This window comes from Toxotes jaculatrix, chromosome 1, assembly GCF_017976425.1.
Source record: "Toxotes jaculatrix isolate fToxJac2 chromosome 1, fToxJac2.pri, whole genome shotgun sequence".
NCBI lineage: Eukaryota > Metazoa > Chordata > Actinopteri > Toxotidae > Toxotes > Toxotes jaculatrix.
In genome coordinates this window covers 2,819,491-2,839,122 of record NC_054394.1, presented here as the reverse complement: position 1 = coordinate 2,839,122, position 19,632 = coordinate 2,819,491, and the positions used below count along the sequence as shown (strand labels likewise).

Genomic DNA, 19,632 nt, shown 5'->3' with positions numbered 1-19,632 from the left:
GCTGTGAGGCTAATTTGGTGTATGCTGGGTTTTCTTTCCATTTCCATTTCTGGGTATAAAAGTGCAAAGCGTTAGGTCTTGGGCACACGGAGTGAGGGCGTCTGTTAGCACATCTGCTATATTTATTCATGTATGTGTAGCGAAGTGCAAACTGAAGTGTGCGGTGATTACTAGTTACACTTTCATCTAGTCACATCACTCTATATCTCATTGCTCTGAAACAGCAATAGAAAAGGGAAGCATGACAACCATAGCTAAACAAATGGCACTTCCTGAATGGTGCAGAGGGGCACGTGAACATATCACATCACACCATCTGCAGCCACAGCAGATGGTGTGAGGTTCATACTCATTCTGTAAATTGATGATAAAGATAAAAAATAAAAATGCAGATGAAACTGTGTATATGAGGGCATCAAGATGATGCTGTTTCAGTTTTAATTCCACTGTGCTACTGTACCGTTAACCGTTATTCTGCTGATCTGCTCCAAGTACACGGTTCTGAGGTGTCAGCAAAAAGTCTCCCACCTGTTTGCGCCTTTCCTCCAACCTGTGCACCATGCACTCTGCACTCTGCACCAAAATACCACACAGCAAATTCACGATCAGGAAAATAGCAAATGGTGGGAGAGCTGCCTGTGTTGGTCATTGTATCGCCATGAAAACAGGACCCTTCAGATAAAAACACTTCTTTGATATCAGCAGGTTGTCTTGGCTTCTTATATAGACAGACTGACACCATCTGAATCAATTCCTGCAGCTAAAGAACCAACCATCATGTCAGTCAGTGAACTGCTAATTTACTCATCAGCATATAAATGCAAACAAAGTTGGTCCACGGTCCTGGTGAGGTCAGATATGTTGTCCTCTGCATTCTGCTGATGATGCTTCCTCCGTTCCTCACTCCTCAGTCGTCCACACTATGACCTTGAAATTGATCGAGGTCAGACATCAACAAGGATGTTTCAGTGCCTTAAATATGTGTCAGAGGAGACAGAGGACTCCCAGAGAAGTTCAGATCAACACACAGGTACCCACAGGTGTAATATATACTGTGAGTGAGGGAAGCAAGAGGCCACATTAGCTGAATGGAAAGCACCTATGGTAAAAACAATCAAACACTCAAGTATTTCTCTGTGTTTTCAGGACACCAACGCAGCAGTTGCATGGTTCTTGAGGGCCCTGTAGAACGTGTTCATGTGTGTCCTCCTACCTGCTTGTGCAGCAGCATACAGTGGAAGCCCAGTGACGACAGCAAACTCATCGCTGTGGATGGCACAGTCCCTGGCATCGGCATCATAGCAGTGGACAAGCAGCTGGACCACATCCAGGTGACCCTGCTGGCAAGATGTGGCCAGCATCCAGTTCAGCAAGTCTCTCCTCAGACATGGGCCTAAGAGGAAGCCAAAGACTTAAGACTTAGGACATTATTTAACCCATATAATCTTTTTATTAAACTCTCTCGGCCCAGGAAATGCCCATCTTTTGCCCGACTCCACACCTCAAGTTTGTCATGCAATGTGTCTCAGACTTGACACAGCTCCTCTAAACCCACAGGGGACATTACATACAACTGTTTGAACAGAAGTTTGAACAGAACTAACCACAACTATTACACTGACTTTGACCTAAAAATAGCAGAGTGCCCCTTCTTAAATTATTAAAAAGTAAACAGTAACATCATAAATATGTTATTAAGTAAACTGCATCAGCTTTATCACGTCGCAGTGACAGGAAATCAACTGGCCTTTGATTTAAATATTTAAAAATAAAAACATGTTATTAACAAAATAAAAGCCCAGCCCTGTCCTGTATTTGGCGACTGTTGAACTGTTTGTTTTCCTCCTACCAGGTACAGAGTCCAGCAGCTCTTTGACCAGGCTGGTGTGGCCGTAGTATGCTGCCAGGATGGCTGGGTTGCTGTTGGATGGCTCCTGGGGCACAGTGATACGGGCTTCTTTTAGGAGGTAACACACGCTGTCCAGATCCCCATGTTGAGCAGCCACAGACAGGAGATGTACCTGTTACAACATAAACACAATATAAAATAAGAAGATGTGTAAGAACATGCATTATTCACATGGGAAGCCTTCATCAAGCTTTTGTTTGCCCCTGATGTTGATCCAGAACATTTAATACTGACTCTGTCGGTGTTTAGTCCATATACAATGTTTGTTGTTTTCCACCTGCACAGTAATCCCTGCACACATTAACAGACTGTAAGGGGAAAAATAAATTGGTGAGTTGCTCAACACGAGAACTACTCATTACTCTGTACTCTCACAGAGTAATGAGTGACACACACACACACATATACAGTGGTGGAAAAAAGTTGTTGTTTCGTTTTCGTTTTATATACTACAATACTACACCAATCCTAAAATCAGCCATTAAAATTGATTAGCTCCATAAAAATACTTAACAAATAGTATTGTGGTACCACTGACCCACTAATGAAGATCATCCTTTTCATTGAAGACAATTTTTGTCAGAGTGCTTTGTGTCTATATAAAGCCAGCACATTTGAAAGGTCTTCAGATCAAAAATGGCTAAAACAAGGAACTTAACACAAGAAACACGCCTGAAGATAAAGATTCTCAGCCAGGAAGGGTACAGCTGCCGCCAGATAGCCAGAAAGATTTGGATACAGTCCTTCAGCAGTTGGATACACACTGCAGACATATAAACAAACAAACCAAGGTCTGGGCGTCCAAGAGGTCGAAACTGGATGTTTCAGCAAGATAATGCCCCTTGCCGCACATCCAGGTCAAGTAGAACTTGGCTGCAGGAGCAAAATATCCAGGTCTTAGAGTGGCCAGCTCAATTCCCGGTCATGAACCCCACTGAAAATCTTTGGTGGATTATCAAAAGGCCTGTTTCAATGTGGAAACCAAAGAATTTGGTGAATTAAAAACAGTAACTCAAGAAGAATGGGAGAAGATTACCCCTCAACAGTGTGAAAGGCTCGTGGAGAACATGCCAGCCAGGATTAAAGCGCTACTGCGTGCTTATGGCAGGAGTACTAAATATTCATTTTGTTATGTGATGGTTTATTTATTTTTTTGTTCAGCTTTGAACACATTCTTTGCTATTTGTTAACTTTGATACCGACAATGTTGAGAACTGCCATGTTGACACCATCAAGAATTTAGTTTTGCACTTTTTTTTCTTGATAACAATAAACAAAAGAAATCATGTTTTGTTTGTGTCTGTCTGATGCAGCCACACCTTGTGAAATACAAAAAAGATTTTCATTCAAATATTTCATGATAATATTTGTGTGATTGTGTAAAATTTTAAGGGTGTCCGAAAACTTTTTTCCACCACTGTAAGTATAAAGGAAAAACTGATATGAGTATAAACACAGACCCTTTCAATAACCAGAGCCTTTGCTATCACACTTGAAATTTAGCTCAGGAGCCTCCTATTTCTCTTGACCACCTCTGAGATGTTTCTACTGTACTCCTTGACTGGAGCCCACCCACTGTAAATTCAACTGATTGTACATAATTTTGGAGCTGACAGTGCATATCAGAGCAAAAACCAAGGTCAAAGGAACTGCCTGCAGAGCTCAGAGTCAGGACTGTGTCGACGCACAGATCTGGGAAAGGCTACAAAAATCTGCATCTAAGCTGCATCTAAGGTTCCCAAGAGCACAGTGACCTCCATCATTTTTAAATGGAAGACGCTTGGAACATCCAGCACTCTGATCTGGGTAATCCCAAAATACACACATGCATCAGATGAACATGAGCAGAAATCTCAGTGAAAAGTGAAAATGAGATGCTGTACGTTCATTCCCTGAACGGTAGGTTTATTTCTAACCAAACACATATATCTGTTGTTGAGCCTCAGCGAAAAGTTTCAGACTTCAACAGACGAGGGTACAGATGTGAATTTCTCCAACATAAATGAAAACTAAAAGCAGTTCTAAAAGGAAATACTTTTTTCTTGTTGACGATCAGCAGCACACTGATCACGGGTGTCAAGGGACTGGTCTTTCAGGTTTAACAGAGGTAATATTTCATACTTCTTCCTTAAACACTGCCAGTTTGGTGCATGATCACAGAGTAGCACAAGTAGCCTTCATCAGACACCGATATGCCAGAATGTTAAAGCATCAAGATCACCATGTTTCACCATGTTTTAGTTGATGGTGATGGTGTATATACAAATGTCTCTCCTTCATCTCTACATTTTATTTTGAGCTCCTCAGAGTAATTTATACAAGCTAACTGGATGAACGTCACTCAAAAAAAAAAAAAGACACAGGGAGAGATTCACATAAACCTTTTCATTTTCAAAGCAAACGTTGGTAAACAGCTCCCAGACCAGATCATCTACATGGATAATCTTCAGTGTCCCTAGAGTCTTCCCAGAACTTTGCTCCCTGGGCTTGGAAAAATTTCAAAAAGATAAACTTCATCTGCCTTCATACCAGACATTCAAGCATCGCATTCAAAAATGTTTTCATGAGAAATGTTTTATATAGTCATGTTTTATCTCTCTCTCATATTTCTCAGGTCTTGAGCTGTTGTGTTATGTTACTGTTACAAATTAGTTTCTTTTGTAACTGTGCAACACTTGTTTTAGTTTAGCCACTTTGGCCAGGTCTCTGTTATCTGCCGATTTCCCCCTGTGGGTATCAATAAAGTTCATTTTATCTTATCTTCAAACAGAGAGTGAATCTCCTGAAGATGTCCTGGTTAAATAAAGGTAAGAAAAAATTAAATAAAACTAAAACCCATTCACATCAGTCAAACCTGAATCAGAGCTGAATCATCTTCTTCCTGTCAGAGTGTTAGTCCTGCTAACTGACTGTCAGTGATGACATAAATAATGAAATAATCATTAGGGAGGCCACCAAGCTGAATCACAGGTAAATCATGAGCTTTTAAAAACAGTTAAAATTAATTAACTAATAACAAAGCCAAGTGTGAAAAGAGTGATGGAAACGGAGAGCAGAGTGATGGAGAGCAGCACGACTTGTTTATGTTCACTGCTCCAGCATTTTCAGCTCCAGTGCTGAATGTTAGTCATGTCAGCTAAACTACTTCTGACTCTTCATCTGACAGCACTGTCGGGAGTCAGGTAAGACACAATGCACAATGCAATTTTTAACTGAGATATACTGATTACACAAAACTAAAATGTATTCACACTAAAACAATATGCCTTAATGTAGCAGTCAATGAACAGCTAACAGAATTAAAAATCTGTTACCAAGTGAGTGCAGGTCTTGCGCTTTAAATTTTAGTTCACATTTACATTGTGGACTTTGCCTTTAAGATTTCAACAGCCAATGATGAACATTACATAAATTGCACATACATACAGTTCTATGAGATTCACAAGAGATTTCTCATTTCCAATCTAACAGATACTATGTGTATATATATGTTTACAAACACAAACACACACACACACATATCTACACTATACATACTGCATAACACACAACTAACAGTACAGTTAATGTGACCGTCATCTGTACTTTGGGTGTACTCACCCCATCTATCCTGGACATCCCTGCGCTGCACTCCACGCAGCAGGCTTGTCGGATCAGCTCCCTGGCAGCCTCCCCCTCTCCATCTTCATATGCCGCATGGATGTTCTCCAGAGTGAGAGAAGGAGCAAGAGCAGAGTTGGGCGCCATAACATCCACCAACGATGCCTTGGCTCCCATTTCCTCCCCAGGGCCTGAAAGCACAGAGGACAGTGGTCAAATGGCAGCTAGAAAGAGTGTTTGTGAGGAGGAATGGGATCATATGGCAGCATGCTGCAGGTTGAACACATTGTATTACTGTAGTCCTGTTAGCAGCAGACGCTCAGAACTAGGTCATCTTAATCAGGAATGCTCTCATGGCAAGAACAGCAGTACAGCTGAGTGGATTAGCACAGTGTGAAAGAGTACTAGCCTACGGTGGCAGGTAGAGAAGCACTTGACGGTGAACTCAAATCACACAAAGATATTTGTATTTAAAGGCAAATATTAATACAAATACTAATACTAATACTCTTAGAGTAAAAATGCTAACATTTAGCTCCAATTTTCTATATCTAATGGTGGCAAGTGAGACTTTCTATTGAGGCTTTCCTTCCAGATGCGCGGTCAGTGACTAATGTGTGAAATATAATTAGTTCATTATCTGTACAAGTGAGACACTGTTGCAATTTGTGCAGTACAGGTTGATAACTGGATGTGAAATAAATAAAAATGTACTCCGTGGAGTTCTGCTAATACAAACACAGATTCCCAGGATAACAATCAAAATAAAATCATTAAAATCAATAATCAATCAATAAAAGAAAATGGCTGAGAATTCAGTCAAAACTATTTCATCAGTCCTTTTCTTTTTTGATGTATCATTTTTGTCTTCTGTCTTGGGCCACGAAACCCAAGACAGATGAAGGCCATTGACAGAAATCAGCAGCTAGTGCTAGATCAGCTTTGACTAGTAAGAAAATGATCATTTTCAACCCAGGGAGCTGAGCTTTAGTCACCACATCTTTGGATGACATGAGGAAATCTGTGGAAGGTCGGTTTTGTCTTGAGTGAAGCACATCTGCTTCTCAAGGAGCACTGAGAGGCTGAACATGAATACTTTGGACGAGGTGATATCCAGCTATGGATGACTGAATTACTAAACTAGTTTTATTTTAATTACTTATTTTTTAGGTTAATTGTTTGTGTGAGATGGTCAGCTAAAATCTGGGTTGCTGTCTGTCTCATGATATCAAATAGTGATGTCATCATCTCACACAGTGTGGCATCAACAGACGATTGAGAAGTTAAAGGAAAAATCTGTAAAGCGAATGAGTGAAGAAATATGATGAACGCAGATGCTTCCACACAGGTCCACTGCATGGTGCAAATAAATAATTAACATTCGGTCCTGCTCTGTGGCATGTATAAAAATGCAGAGCAGGCCCAGTTGATTCTTATTTTGTATCAAAATGGCAAGAGGAGAAGATCTAAGCGACTGAGAGGGTTCACAAAGAGCGTTCAACTGTAGGAACAGCGACTAAAGTTTGATCTGCATTTTGATCTACGGGAATCCTGCCAGACTTTACGGAGGTGAGGGGCCTTCTTCAGTGCTGCAGAGTTTGCTACTGCCTAAGATACCCAGCAATATTAAAAACCCCAACATCAGATGGAGGCAAGTCTCAATCATCCAAAACAAGCTCATTTTGAAGAAGGCAGTGCCCAAGGGTTCATAGTGGACATGTCTTGGTGAGAGTCGATGCTAAGTTCAAATAAGCTGGAAAAAGGAGACACAATCAGACACACCACGGACAATATGTGTGGGAATATACAGAGCATATTTTCCTTTGTTCAGGTTTACTTAAATTTCCCATCTGATATAGTCTTGTTATTCTTGCAGGCAACACTTCAGCACACAAAGAAGAGTCGAAAAGACTTGAGGTAAAGGACGCCAAAGACTATGGGTGCATGGATATGCAGGACATTTTTATTTCTTTGTGCTCCAGCAAAGCTACGCCATGGACAATTCAATGGGTGTTAATTCTAAATTTGAAATATTTTTAATATTTCTTCTGGTTGTTACATAACATGTTAAGAAATGTTAAGCTGAAATCATTATCTTTCACTTCGATTAACGAGAAGACACTGTATGAACTATGAGGACATATATTGAGCATTATCAGGTAAGAGATGAGAACTATACTGAGATTTACTTTGGTTCCAGTTTAGATCTCGCATGGTAAGAACCTTAGGAAAAAAGCATGCAGTCTGCATGCCAGAGTCGGGCACTGTCATGTTTGTTATGTCTAAAAACTTTTATTTTATGTTTATGAAATTTGTCCTCATCTGATTTTTCTCTTTCATGGCTACAGCCGCCAACCTCCAATCTTTACAGAACCTCTGGCAACAAGGCCCAGTGATCAGGCAGCGGCGTCATCAGAGAGGTAGTCTTGATAGCGTTGGTGAATAGAGGCATAGGCAGGACTGAACCCAAACAGGGGAGTTGGACTACAAGGGGACTGAACCATCCAGTGGAACAAGGCAAGGTCTTTTTTGACTTAAGCAGATTAAAAACTGAAATAGTGTATTTAGAGGAAACTGACCTCCTAAACTCTGCAGAGGAGGATTTACACAAGTTTTCCACTTTGGCTTCAATAGTAAAAATAGGACGCTGGCCGTTCTCCTGCCCCGAGATGTGCAGTTTGAAGAGTGAAACATTGTATGGGACAAAAACAGTCACTACATAATTGTTCGAGCGAAACAGGCCAGCAGTGTTTGTGAATGTCTATAATTGGAGTAACACTGATTTCTTTAGTAATCTTTTTTCACTTTTACCAGATCTGAATTCACATGATTCTATATATAATATTCACTCATTTATAACTGTGAAACTTCCTCATGTTATATTAGTTTTGTGCGAGCAGGAGTCGGACCACAGCAAGAATATCCTGGTTCTCTACTGTAAAAGGTGTGAATGCTGTTGTGCAGAATAAGCCTGTTTATTTTGAACTGGTAGTTGAGAATCGATGGCATGTTTTTTTTTTGTTTTTTTTTTCCAAGGCTATTTTTGAACAACATACTGTAAACACTCATTTCATGGTAAATGAAACCTCCGATCATCAACTCAAGTGCTACATCATTTCATGTATTTCATTCAGTGTCAGAGTGGTTATTCATTTCACTAACAAACTCTCTAGTTTCCTCTTTTAGCTTAGTCTGAGCTGCATGTGCCTGCTTCCTGCAGACCAGTGAGTTTTCTATGAATAATTAAGACAAAGAGAGTCTGATTGGCCTGCTGAGGTTATATGAGAACGGCTGAGGTAGGGAAACCATTAGACCTCACATGTGCCTCCCATCCACCATCAATACTCCCCTTTCACAGCTTTTCCTGACCTGTCTGGGAAAACTGAAAGAAGACCTTAGGACAGATGGCGCAGCCAACACCTCCCCCACTACTGAATTTCCCCTTTCACTTATCCATCTGATTTAGAGATCAGAGGAAAACTACACTCCGGACTTCTGCTACACGAACAAACAATAGTGGCGACTGAACATCAGTGTGATAAGCAGTGGAAGTAATTGAAGAAGAGTCGAGGAAAGAGGATGAGGAGACTTTGTTTTTGAGACAGAGGAGGATGACTTGAGGATCATCTGTTCACATGGCAGAAATGAAACACAGGATACTGTTACAGAAACCGCACAGACATTAAAAAAACCTCTTGTGACGACAAAAATACCAGCTAAGGATACACCAGCCAAACTGTTTCTGTTACCAAATCTGCTTCCTTAATTCAGGATATCCACTGATACAACACAATGACCTGATAACAGTGCTCTCTCCTTCCCAAATTTAAAATCTGTACACAACACTGTGTGGAGCTCACTGGAAGCATTTTTACATAAAGTAACATGAGGCCAGCTGCTTACTGCTGTGGCAGTAAAACCTGAGTAGGTGACCCACCTTGACTGATGGTGAAAACACTTTTTATTTTATAACAGAATTGACGAAGCAGTCATGACCAATCCCCAGTCCACTAAATAAGGCCAGTCTTTGGTGTCAGTACAGATTCAGCAGATTACATCAACACATGGAGGTGGTCTGTCACACTGTAACCAGATCTCAGACAAGTGCAAACGACAATGATGATCTGTCCAGTTTGATCACATTCTAAAGAAAAAAAAAAATCCCTCCAACGAGTTTATTGGTCATCTAACTCCACCTCTTCCTCAAGCTGCCACATTAACATTGGCCAAGTTAGAAAGCTGCTGAAAACCAGCCAACAGATTCTTTAGCTGCCTCCGTCTGTCACATGACCCACACAAAAAAATCCCACACAGCTTCTCTTCACCTGAGAGGCATCTTGTTTGTTGACTGGTCTACTCTGCCGGTCTAATTTGCATTCTGACATCTGATCATAGTACAGACAGAGTCAGGATAACAACAACGTTTGTGAAAATGTAAATGGGATGTGATTGGGTATTATTATGGAGATAACATATCCAGATACAGATTACAGGTTAATACCAAGTGGAGATGGGGTCTCAGTTGATGGTGGGTTCCTCCCTGATCATCGCTGGTGTCTATTATTATCTTTTTTTAACACAAATGATGGCAGACATTAAAAAGTCTTCAAAAGTTATTGCACTGTTACTTTTTCTTTCCTGAATTTAAAAAAGTCCTGTCAACAAGTGCATACTTTATTAGTCACTGGTTTGTATCTAACTGGGGACATTTGTCTCTCAGTCCTTTTTTTTTTCTGGATCTACAGACAACTATTGAATAAAAGCAAAAATGACACCAAATGGTTTTTTGAAGAAAAACAGCAATGAGCCCTGCCTCAAGGATTATGGAGCTCTAAGAAGCTTAAGGCGCCGCTAAACCACCTCACAGAATTTCATTCAGTGTTTTCAATGGATACTTTTAGCTCTCCACAATTCTCTACAAAAATTAATTTACAGCATTTTACAAGATAATCATCACATATCAGCAGGGATTCATGAGAGCTGATCGGTGTCAGTGTGAAGCTTTCAGTGGAATTTCCACCTTGATCCTCTCGACACTCATCAACTTTCACTTTCTCTCTGTCGGTGCTGGACCGCAAGAAGGAACCAGTTTCACATCCACTGTGGACAGTCTTCAATCCTAATGTCAAAACACACTGGTGGTAACACAGTTTTCATCAAGTCAACTCAATCAACTGTCACACTCAATTATACACACAACCAACAACGATTACATTCAAACTAAACTTCTGATGTCTGATGAACTGAACCTGCTGGACAGGAGAACCAGCCACAGCTGATACCCAGGTCAAATCAGTGGTGCTTATTCTACTGATTGATAATACAATATCAATACGTAAGTGGTCAAAACATAGCTCACCTGTGTCTGTAAGGTATACATAAGTTATATATAACCCTTGTTTTATATTCAGACAGTTCTCATAGGTACGCTCTGTCCCTTTCAACAGCTGTATGCCTGTGCTTTAGGCCCACAGACAATCACACCACACCACAGGCTTCCTCTTTTCACAAGAGGGATCACTTACACTATGCACTTCTTTAAAAGGAACAAGTTTGTTCTACATAAATTACATGTTCAATTACAAATTCTTAAGGTTTTCATAAAATCAAAGCCCGGTTTTACTTTTTTCCCAGCCATAACCATTCACTGTATATTCTGTAATTAGCTCTCAGTCTAATAGTTCTCATTAGTCGTGGTGGAGTGGATTCAGATTTCCTACCTTGAATGAGGAGGTTCACAGGAAACAATGCATGTTTACTTTATGGATAACAGCCTCTGTGTTTAGTGTTTGTTCTCCTAATGCTGAATAAGAGCTGTGTTACGTTACTGCTAATGCTAATCCAATATTTAATACTGCTGCTCGTTCACATTAAAAGCATTCCACTGGGAAAAACAAAGAGTGGCTTTTATTGTGAAGCAGTTACAGGAAAAGCAATGGGTTTATCCCAGTGTTTAACAACTGTTTATCAAAAATGCATCACTAAATCAGATAACGGTAATTTTCCTGATTTTTCATCAGCAGATCACTCTGAATGTTTGATAGCAGTAATGGAATAAGGAGCCACAGTGAGCTGTTGGTAGACAAAGAGGTGGCTACAGGCCTCATACCCCCAGCTCCTCAGCATGGAAACAAACTCCTTTTACTGTGTCCTGCTATTGTGTGGAAAACAATTCACGCCACGTGCAGCATTAAGTCAGATCATGGTTGCACTTGGCCTGACGAAAGATTATTGATTGACCTCTTTATTAAAACAATGTGAGTTTGTTTGGCTGCACTGAACACCAGTGTTTCTGACAAAGTAGCTGCTGTCACGACCAGAGCCACCTGTGTCACCAAAATCAACCTGGACTGAAATCTTAAGGATTACAACTTTATGAATATTAACATGCCTTTAGTCAGCAAACCCTTGCTACTGCTGCCTTCATTGTTTTTACAGTAGACAGGAGGCAGGTAGCGGCAGCAGAAAGAAAGAAAGCTGCAGTCATAGGTAATGGTAGGTCGCACAGGCTCTCAGAGGAGAGGATGTGCTCAAATCTCCACAATGCATCACGCTGACCTGTAAGTTAAACAAGATGACTAGCTGATCCAACGCCTGTCAGGAGGTGGGGTTAAAATGGATAAGATCAAAAAGCTTAGATCAAGAACTTTTTCAGTGTGTGTGGCACATGGTGGACTGTTTATTGGTTCAAAACAGACTTGAAAATCTAAAGCAGCTGTGCTGTTTAGACTACAACCTGCTTCTTGCCCACCTCCTGGGGTGCCATACCCGGCAGCTGTATCTCTAGACTGGTCAGTGGACAAATTCTTATCCCACTACAATCCTCCATTAAAACCCAGAGTAATACATCCACATGAGTGAAATGTATCAGAGCTAGGTTAATGGATTCTAATAAACAACCACTGCTGCATTAATGAGCTCTACAGTATAGAAGTCATCAGATCCATTACATCCTCAGACCACACTGGCTGATCCAGATATGTCGTCAGTAAACTATTACCGCAGCTGGAGCTCAGCGCAGAGTAGATTTAAGGCTCAGTCAGTCCTACATGTGCAGCATGTAAACAAGGCTCCATTTAGCTCTGCCTCTCTGCTGCTCTCTTTTACTAACCTGCTCATAGCGAAGCAGCGAATCCTCCTCTTGCTCTGGCGACCATCGCATATAAAGCTGTCTGTTATCTTTTCAAGGTTTCAGTTCAGCTGCTGTGTGGCGTCTACCCAGCATCCTCACCCATCCTGCTTGTGCTTCCTGGATGATCTCCCTCCTGTCTAACCCTCCCACTAACTGAGGAGAGAGGGAGCATGGGGGAGGCGGGGAGAGAGAGGCAGTGGAACAGGAGGAGGGGGTGTAGGAGGGAGAGGGAGCGGCGAATGATGCTTCTTTGTTTAAGAGCCACGCCAGCCTCTCAGCTTCCTGGCTCTCTCTCTCTCTCTCTCTCTCTCTCTCTCTCCCCCTCACTCTGTCTCTGCCCTGATCTTTTTCAGTCTCACACTGTCCAGTGAATCCATGATCAGACTGGCCCTTTAGTTTATGGAGAAAAATTCCCTTCACAATTTGCAAGTCCTTGGTGTCCTGTCTAGATGTCTTGTTTTGTCCGACCACAAGTCAAAAGCCCAAAGATATTCAGTTTACTATGATATAAAACAGAAAAGAAGTTAATCTAAGACATTAACGAAGCTGCAAAACAATGATTAGCTCTTTTGTTTGATAAATGGCTCAAACAATAATTCAGATTATACAGCAGCTTACGATTATTTTAATTATTAATTAATCAGCCAATTATGTTATTTCAATGAATCATTTGCTCTATGAAAAGTCACACCTTCATAGGATCCAAGGTGACTTCTTCAAATGTCTTATTTTATCGGACAAAAGGTCCAAAAACCACGGTATTCAGTTTATTATACGTGACAATGTCATTTGAGAAGCTGAAAATAGTGTAGCATTTTTCCCACTGTTTTTACTTGAAAGGTGACTGATAATATTGAAATATTGATTAGATTAGTTATTGATTATATTGATCGATTATTAGAATGTTTGCTTAAAATATTTATAGTTATGAACATTGGTGCTTCTCAATTTATGTTCCCTGACCACTGAGACGTTTAAGGCCAGCAAATTCTTCACAGTTCTGTAGATAGTTCAAGTAGAACTGAAAATAGTACATCAAAGAAAATTCTGCTGAAGCATTTATAAACCAGTTCTGTTCTTTGCTGTCACCTTTACTTTACCTTTACTATCTTTCATTGTTAACTGTGACGATTTTGTTGCTACCTTCAACACACAACCTGCTGGAAAGTATAAATACTGTTGCATCACTAAAAACCAAGATACTCTGGTAAAATGAAATATGATCATAGTAAGGCTGAGAGGAGGTGGAAAAAATCGAAACTCGATTCTGACCAGGACAAACACAAAATTCGACTTCAAAACTACAACACGACCATGAAACCAGTCAGAAGATTCAGTTTCTCAAATCTTATCAAAAGTCACAAAGATGGACCAAAATTATTTCTGTTCCTGACCACTAATAAACCAGGGTTAGGGTTAGGCATTCAGTTCAGATGGTTAAGGTTAGGGTAAGGGGATAGGGAATGCATTATGTCAGTGAGTGTCCTCACAAAGACTGGTACACCCTAAAGACAGGACTCCTCCTGAGACGACGATGTCACAGACCTGAAGTGGTCTGTGACATCATCATGACATAACATGGGACAGTTGTGGGGAACAGACACCACATCACTGAAACAGCAAGGACCCTGGACGAGAGACCGAATGACAGGAGTGAACACCTGACCTTCACATCTGACACCAGACACCATCTTTGAACCACTGTCCATATTTAGTTCACATAGCGACACGTGAACCAGTTTCATCCACTAAATGAAGATGCAGTTATGTGTAAGATGAAGCTGAAATGTCTAAAATTTGTGTTTTTTCTCTTTGAGAGTATTTTGTTACATATTCTGTTCCCAAGAATTAAACTTTGATGGTCCAAATCTCAGTCAACTCTAAAAGAAAGAAATCTTCCACATCTGATCATCAGTGATTATTTATTAACACAATCACTGTCAGACTTTTTCAGAGTTCCCTTTTATGGCTACAATAAATGAACTACAGATGATCCACTGGACTCTTCTCATTTTGTGAATAGTTGCATAATAAGTCCCTACAGGATTTTGCCATTATGTAATCACATAAATGAAGACACAGTACATGTAAATGCAGCAATATCACACAAAAATGGTCCAAATGGAAGAGTGCTTCCAAATCTAGACCAGTCCAACACAGCTATCTCCTTATAGATACACCACTGCCTGAGGGACTGTACCCTGACCCCCACCAGTCCAAATCCCTGCAAACCCATTCAACCTACATTCAGCCATCTCTGGCCTGACACCTGATTTCTGGAACCCTCCCTGGAAAGGACGCAGGCTGAATCCAGAGCAAACAGTGAACACCAGACAGCCACAAAACCAGGCCACGAGGTATGTGTGGTTATGCCACTGTCCAGTCAAAGTGATTATTAACTATAATAACATAACTAGCTGATCGGACACTGTGCAGGAGCTCTGAGTTGATAAGCAGTCGATGTTTGTGAGATGGCTGTGAAAGAAAGTCTATCACTTTCCACCAGCTCTAGAAATCTTAAGCAGTATGTGTTACACTGGTCAAATGTGAGTTAAAATGCAAGCACAAGGTGATCACCAGCAACACAACACAGACATGTCCACACTCCTGACATAAACAGGAAATTAAAAGACAAACTATAACAGCAGATCACAACAGCTTCCCTTTTACTGAGCAAAAAAAAAAAGGTACAGTTGACTACTGTGTTACTGTAACCTGATCTACTATACTCATCCATCACCTACTGTAATCCCTCAGCCTCTGTTACTGACTCTGTTGTTATTTACCACACAACTGTACCACAGTGTACTGGTGCCGGTAGTTTTATGAGACTAAAACTTTCTCATTGTGTTCAGTGAGAACAGTCCAGTTCATACATACAGCCAGACAGCAACACATAACGCTCGAGGCGCTCAACAATCACAGTTTCAGTTCTGTTTTTGCTAAATTTAAGCAGCGCTGCTGTCGCTCCACGTATCAATACATTTCAGTTAGCAGCCGTATCCTTCCTGAACCTGCCTGATGCCTCTAACACCACAACAAGAAAACAAGGCCACATGCAGTGATAGAATTTAAAGAGGGATGGATGAGATGCAGGCAGATTACTCACTGCTTTGTTGCTCCATGTTGCTGGGAGAGTCTCCAGAGTCCTGGGGAAGGCCAACAGACCAGTAGGACATTCCTACTGGAGTCGCTGATAAACCACTATCAGAGCAGAGATCTGTCACAGAGAGGAGGCCTGGACTCAGCTGTCAACCTGCACAGACACAAAGCAGCAGTGATGAAGGTCAAACACACACAGCTCAAACAGTACTATTAAAAACTATATAAACTATATAAACTATATAAAAACTATGAAAGACTATTAACTAATATCTTTTATTTCTGTAAGTGTTTTGGAAGATTGAGGAGCTGTGCTGTTATTTCATTGGATTATTATATATATATATACACACACACTGGACTAAAGTCACATCACATGGATTCTATCAGACTGCAGCAGTGTTCCTTTTTATGGTGACTGAATGCATCTGTCTTACAAGAGTACTTCACTATGTTGTGTGTACTAATTAAAATATATTAATATATAAATTAAAATAATTTAATATTACACTTTTACATTTAATTTTATTTATTTATTCATTTTGAATTTCATCTATATTTGACTTACTAAATCAAGCTAGAGGAAGAGTCAGCAGAATTACAGAAATCACCTTTCAAATCAAACCCTCAGAGGTTATGATGAAAGCCTCTCACATTCAAGCAGGGGAAACTTCCTGGTGCAACTGCTTAGCCAATATAACAGTGTATCTTGATGCAATCAAGAAAAAGCACAAAAAGAAAAAAAAACGAAGGAGTCTTTCCTACAGATACTCTCAGAGACCCAATGGAGCTGCAGGGGAATGAGCCCTAAAACCTCTCCTCCCTGCTGAAGAAGCAACGCTGCTCCTACAGTGTCTCAACTGTGATTTTTTCCTGCTCGAAAATCACATCACCTGAGTTCATGGAAACTGCGGTTGCCTCAAACGCCCTGGACTTGGATCTGCCTACGCTATTGTTGGTTTCCTGTGCAGAATGAAGCAGCTAAGGACCGAGGGGGAACTGAAAAATATATTCCAAAATGCCACCATTCAGACTGACCCAGCAGCCCAGCAGAGGCTCCTGATGTGATCCCCGGGCAGGAAAGATGCTGAAACATGCCTGCCAATATGAAGCATTGCTCAACACCCGCAACAGACAACCATCAGCCACAGTCAGTCCTTGGAGGAGTATTACAGAGGAAGGCTGTGCTTCACATTTCTGGACAGAGTAATTTAGGAACTCCAGACACTTTTCAAGAAAAAGAGAACACAGAAAAGTCCCGCTGTCACTGGCACTGTTAGACAGATCAGATGTTCAATTACAGAGTGCTGCTCCTACCTTCTGAGGGTTCTGCTCTAATGTTTATTTTATTTCTTCTACTCTAATGTTTATATTTTCTACTCTAATGTTTATATTATTGCCCTTATGTTTATATTTCACTCTTGTTCACATCTTGCTCTGAATGGCTTAAACTGGGACCTGAGTACTAATTTCGTACCATAACATGTAAATGTCCTGGTATGACAATAAAGTTCCTTGATCCTTGATCCTTTTATGGACTTGAGGAGGAGGAGGACCAGCTACAGACTGAGCTCAGCATCCTCCTCTCTCCATTTACTGTACAGTCCAAGCCGTAAGTATCTGGACATTTACACATTTTTTTGCTCTTCAGCACATTCAATTTGAAATGAAATATGGACACTACATTTAAGTGTCTAATTTAATTTGAGTAAATTTACATCAATATTGAAAGACCTGTGTGGGAGATACAGCCCCTTTTAACCCATAGTTATAATGGTTTTAGTGGTTCAAAGCTAATCAGACAGATACATATTTCGTCAAACACTTTGTATCTTCCCTAATGATGCTCTGCCAGAGCTTCACTGCAGCCACCTTCAGTTCTTGCTTGTTGTGGGGTCTCTCTGGCCTTAGTCCGGTCCTCAGCACGAGTTGCATGATGGGACTGAGATCAGGTGACTGACTCGGCTGGTCAGGGATATTCCACCTCTCCACCCTGTAAAGCTCTTTGGTTGCTGTGGCCCTACGTTTAGGATCGATGTCCTGCTGAATGATGAAATATTGTCCCCGAGTTCTGATGCATTTGTCTGAATCTGAGCACAGAGTGCTCCTGTATACCTCTGCATTCATCCTTGTCCCTTCCTTCAGCAGTGAAATCATGAGTAAATGCCAGTGTGTCAGTTCCATTAGCAGCCATACGTGTCCAAACCAAAACAGAAGCTGTTCTTTTTCTCTCCACACGTTGCTCTTCCCATTGTTCTGATAGAGGTTGAGTTTTGTCTCATCAGTCCATAACACTTTGTTCCAGATCTCAACCTGTTTCTTATTTTTATTAATCACAACCTGGCCTTTGTGTTTCTGAGTTTCCAGGAGTTTGTATCTTGTGGTGAATCCTCTGAGGTTTGGGTCATGAAGTCTTCTCTTGATCATTGACAAAGAAACACGTCTGCCTACGTCCTGCAGAGTGTTCTTGCCTCTCTGGGCAGTCATAAATGGGTTTTTCCTCCCCATGCAAATGATGTTCCAGTCATCTATAAGACATGTGCTGCTCAGTCTACCCGGTTTCTAGTTATCCTGTGCTCATGTGCTTTTTTTTTTTTTTTTTTTTAGAACAAACCCTGCTGTTGATTTTGGCAAACGAACTACTTTTGGTTTCTCTGTCAATATTATCTTCTTCACTTTTGTGGTGTATAAGTATAAATAAGTATAAATTGTTTACTCAGTTTTCTCTTTTAAACATTCATCTCTGTTTCATCCTCCCACACACACACGTGTGTGTGTATTTGAGCATATAAATATCATTTAGCATACTGTGCCAACCTCAGGAGGAGGCTTGACAACCCAGAGGGTGTGAAGGGCCCGTTTTTCAAAACTGAGCCACTGAAACTCAAACTGTTTACGCACATCTCCTGCCTGCCGCCCAGTGTCAGCTGGGGTCGGTTCCATACACTTCTTTGACCGGTATTAGCCAGAAAGATTGAGCTTTTATTTATTTCTATTTGTTTATTTTCTAATTTATTTCCAAACAGCTTCATCTTACTTTACCAAACAGAGTACTGGTGAACGGGCTGCTGCGCCATGCAGAAGTTCGGGAACCTGTTCTAAGAAAGTTGAGATGTTTTTCGAGTGACTGTCTGTAGATTTTAATAACTCTGGAATAAAAAGAGAGTGTGGAAAATAAACTGAGTCATAACGCACAGTGTAAGTTGGAGAACATGTCTTGGTTTGATAACTGGTTTGTTTTTCTTTCACAACAACGCCACGTACCGGATCTAATAAAGCCAAATCAGAGCACTTGTTGTGCTCCACAGCTCCACAAAAAAACACCAGACAAAACATTATGGCACAGCAGTTATTATTCACACACTCACCGCATGCTCCGGAGCTCCAGCGGGCATCACGAGACGGTTTGAGGGCTGTGAGGTCCTTGGCGTGAACAGACACAGATTACTGTTTGACACTAACATTTTACTGGACTTCCTGATTCCACGATGCAAACTTTCCAATCCATACGCACGCCGTGTCAACTCAGACCAGACGCGTGCTGCTACCCTCGACGAACGAACTAATCTTTTCTACTGGTGTTTCTGCGAGTTCGGTACAGATCCGGTTTACGTTTGTAAACCCAGCCTCCAGGAAATAATCACATCCCCTCACTCCTAAATCCAACACTGACAAAAGCCTGTGCTTTCTCCCGCCTGCTCGGCTTTTATATGTTACCAAACTAAAAGCTGACCATATGGATGAAAGCATTAAAATCTTAAATATGTGACAGAGCTCGTCTTTATTTCAACAGTGCACACGGTGACTTATACGTGTTTATCCCTCGGGCATGACCCCAGCTGCTCGTGATGGCTACTGAGACCACTCAGTACCACAAACACACAAATAC

General features: G+C 40.9%; 1 protein-coding gene across 3 annotated transcripts in view; it reads right to left on the bottom strand.

Moving 5' to 3' along the window:
• The window catches only part of lrrk1 (leucine-rich repeat kinase 1), a 159,144-nt gene extending 139,895 nt beyond the window's left edge, over window positions 1–19,249 (bottom strand). For 2 of the 3 annotated variants that reach the window (XM_041032856.1, XM_041032858.1), the window contains exons 1-5: window positions 19,112–19,249; window positions 15,751–15,897; window positions 5,510–5,700; window positions 1,850–2,021; window positions 1,214–1,393 (exon numbers count right to left, since the gene is read on the bottom strand). In XM_041032856.1, coding sequence (XP_040888790.1) covers window positions 1,214–1,393; window positions 1,850–2,021; window positions 5,510–5,700; window positions 15,751–15,820 — 613 coding nt within the window. In that variant the 5' untranslated portion in view covers window positions 15,821–15,897; window positions 19,112–19,249. Of the gene's footprint in view, window positions 1–1,213; window positions 1,394–1,849; window positions 2,022–5,509; window positions 5,701–15,750; window positions 15,898–18,785; window positions 18,893–19,111 lie in introns of all 3 variants that reach the window. The other variant, XM_041032857.1, reaches the window with a different exon arrangement.
• Window positions 19,250–19,632: the final 383 nt, after the last annotated feature.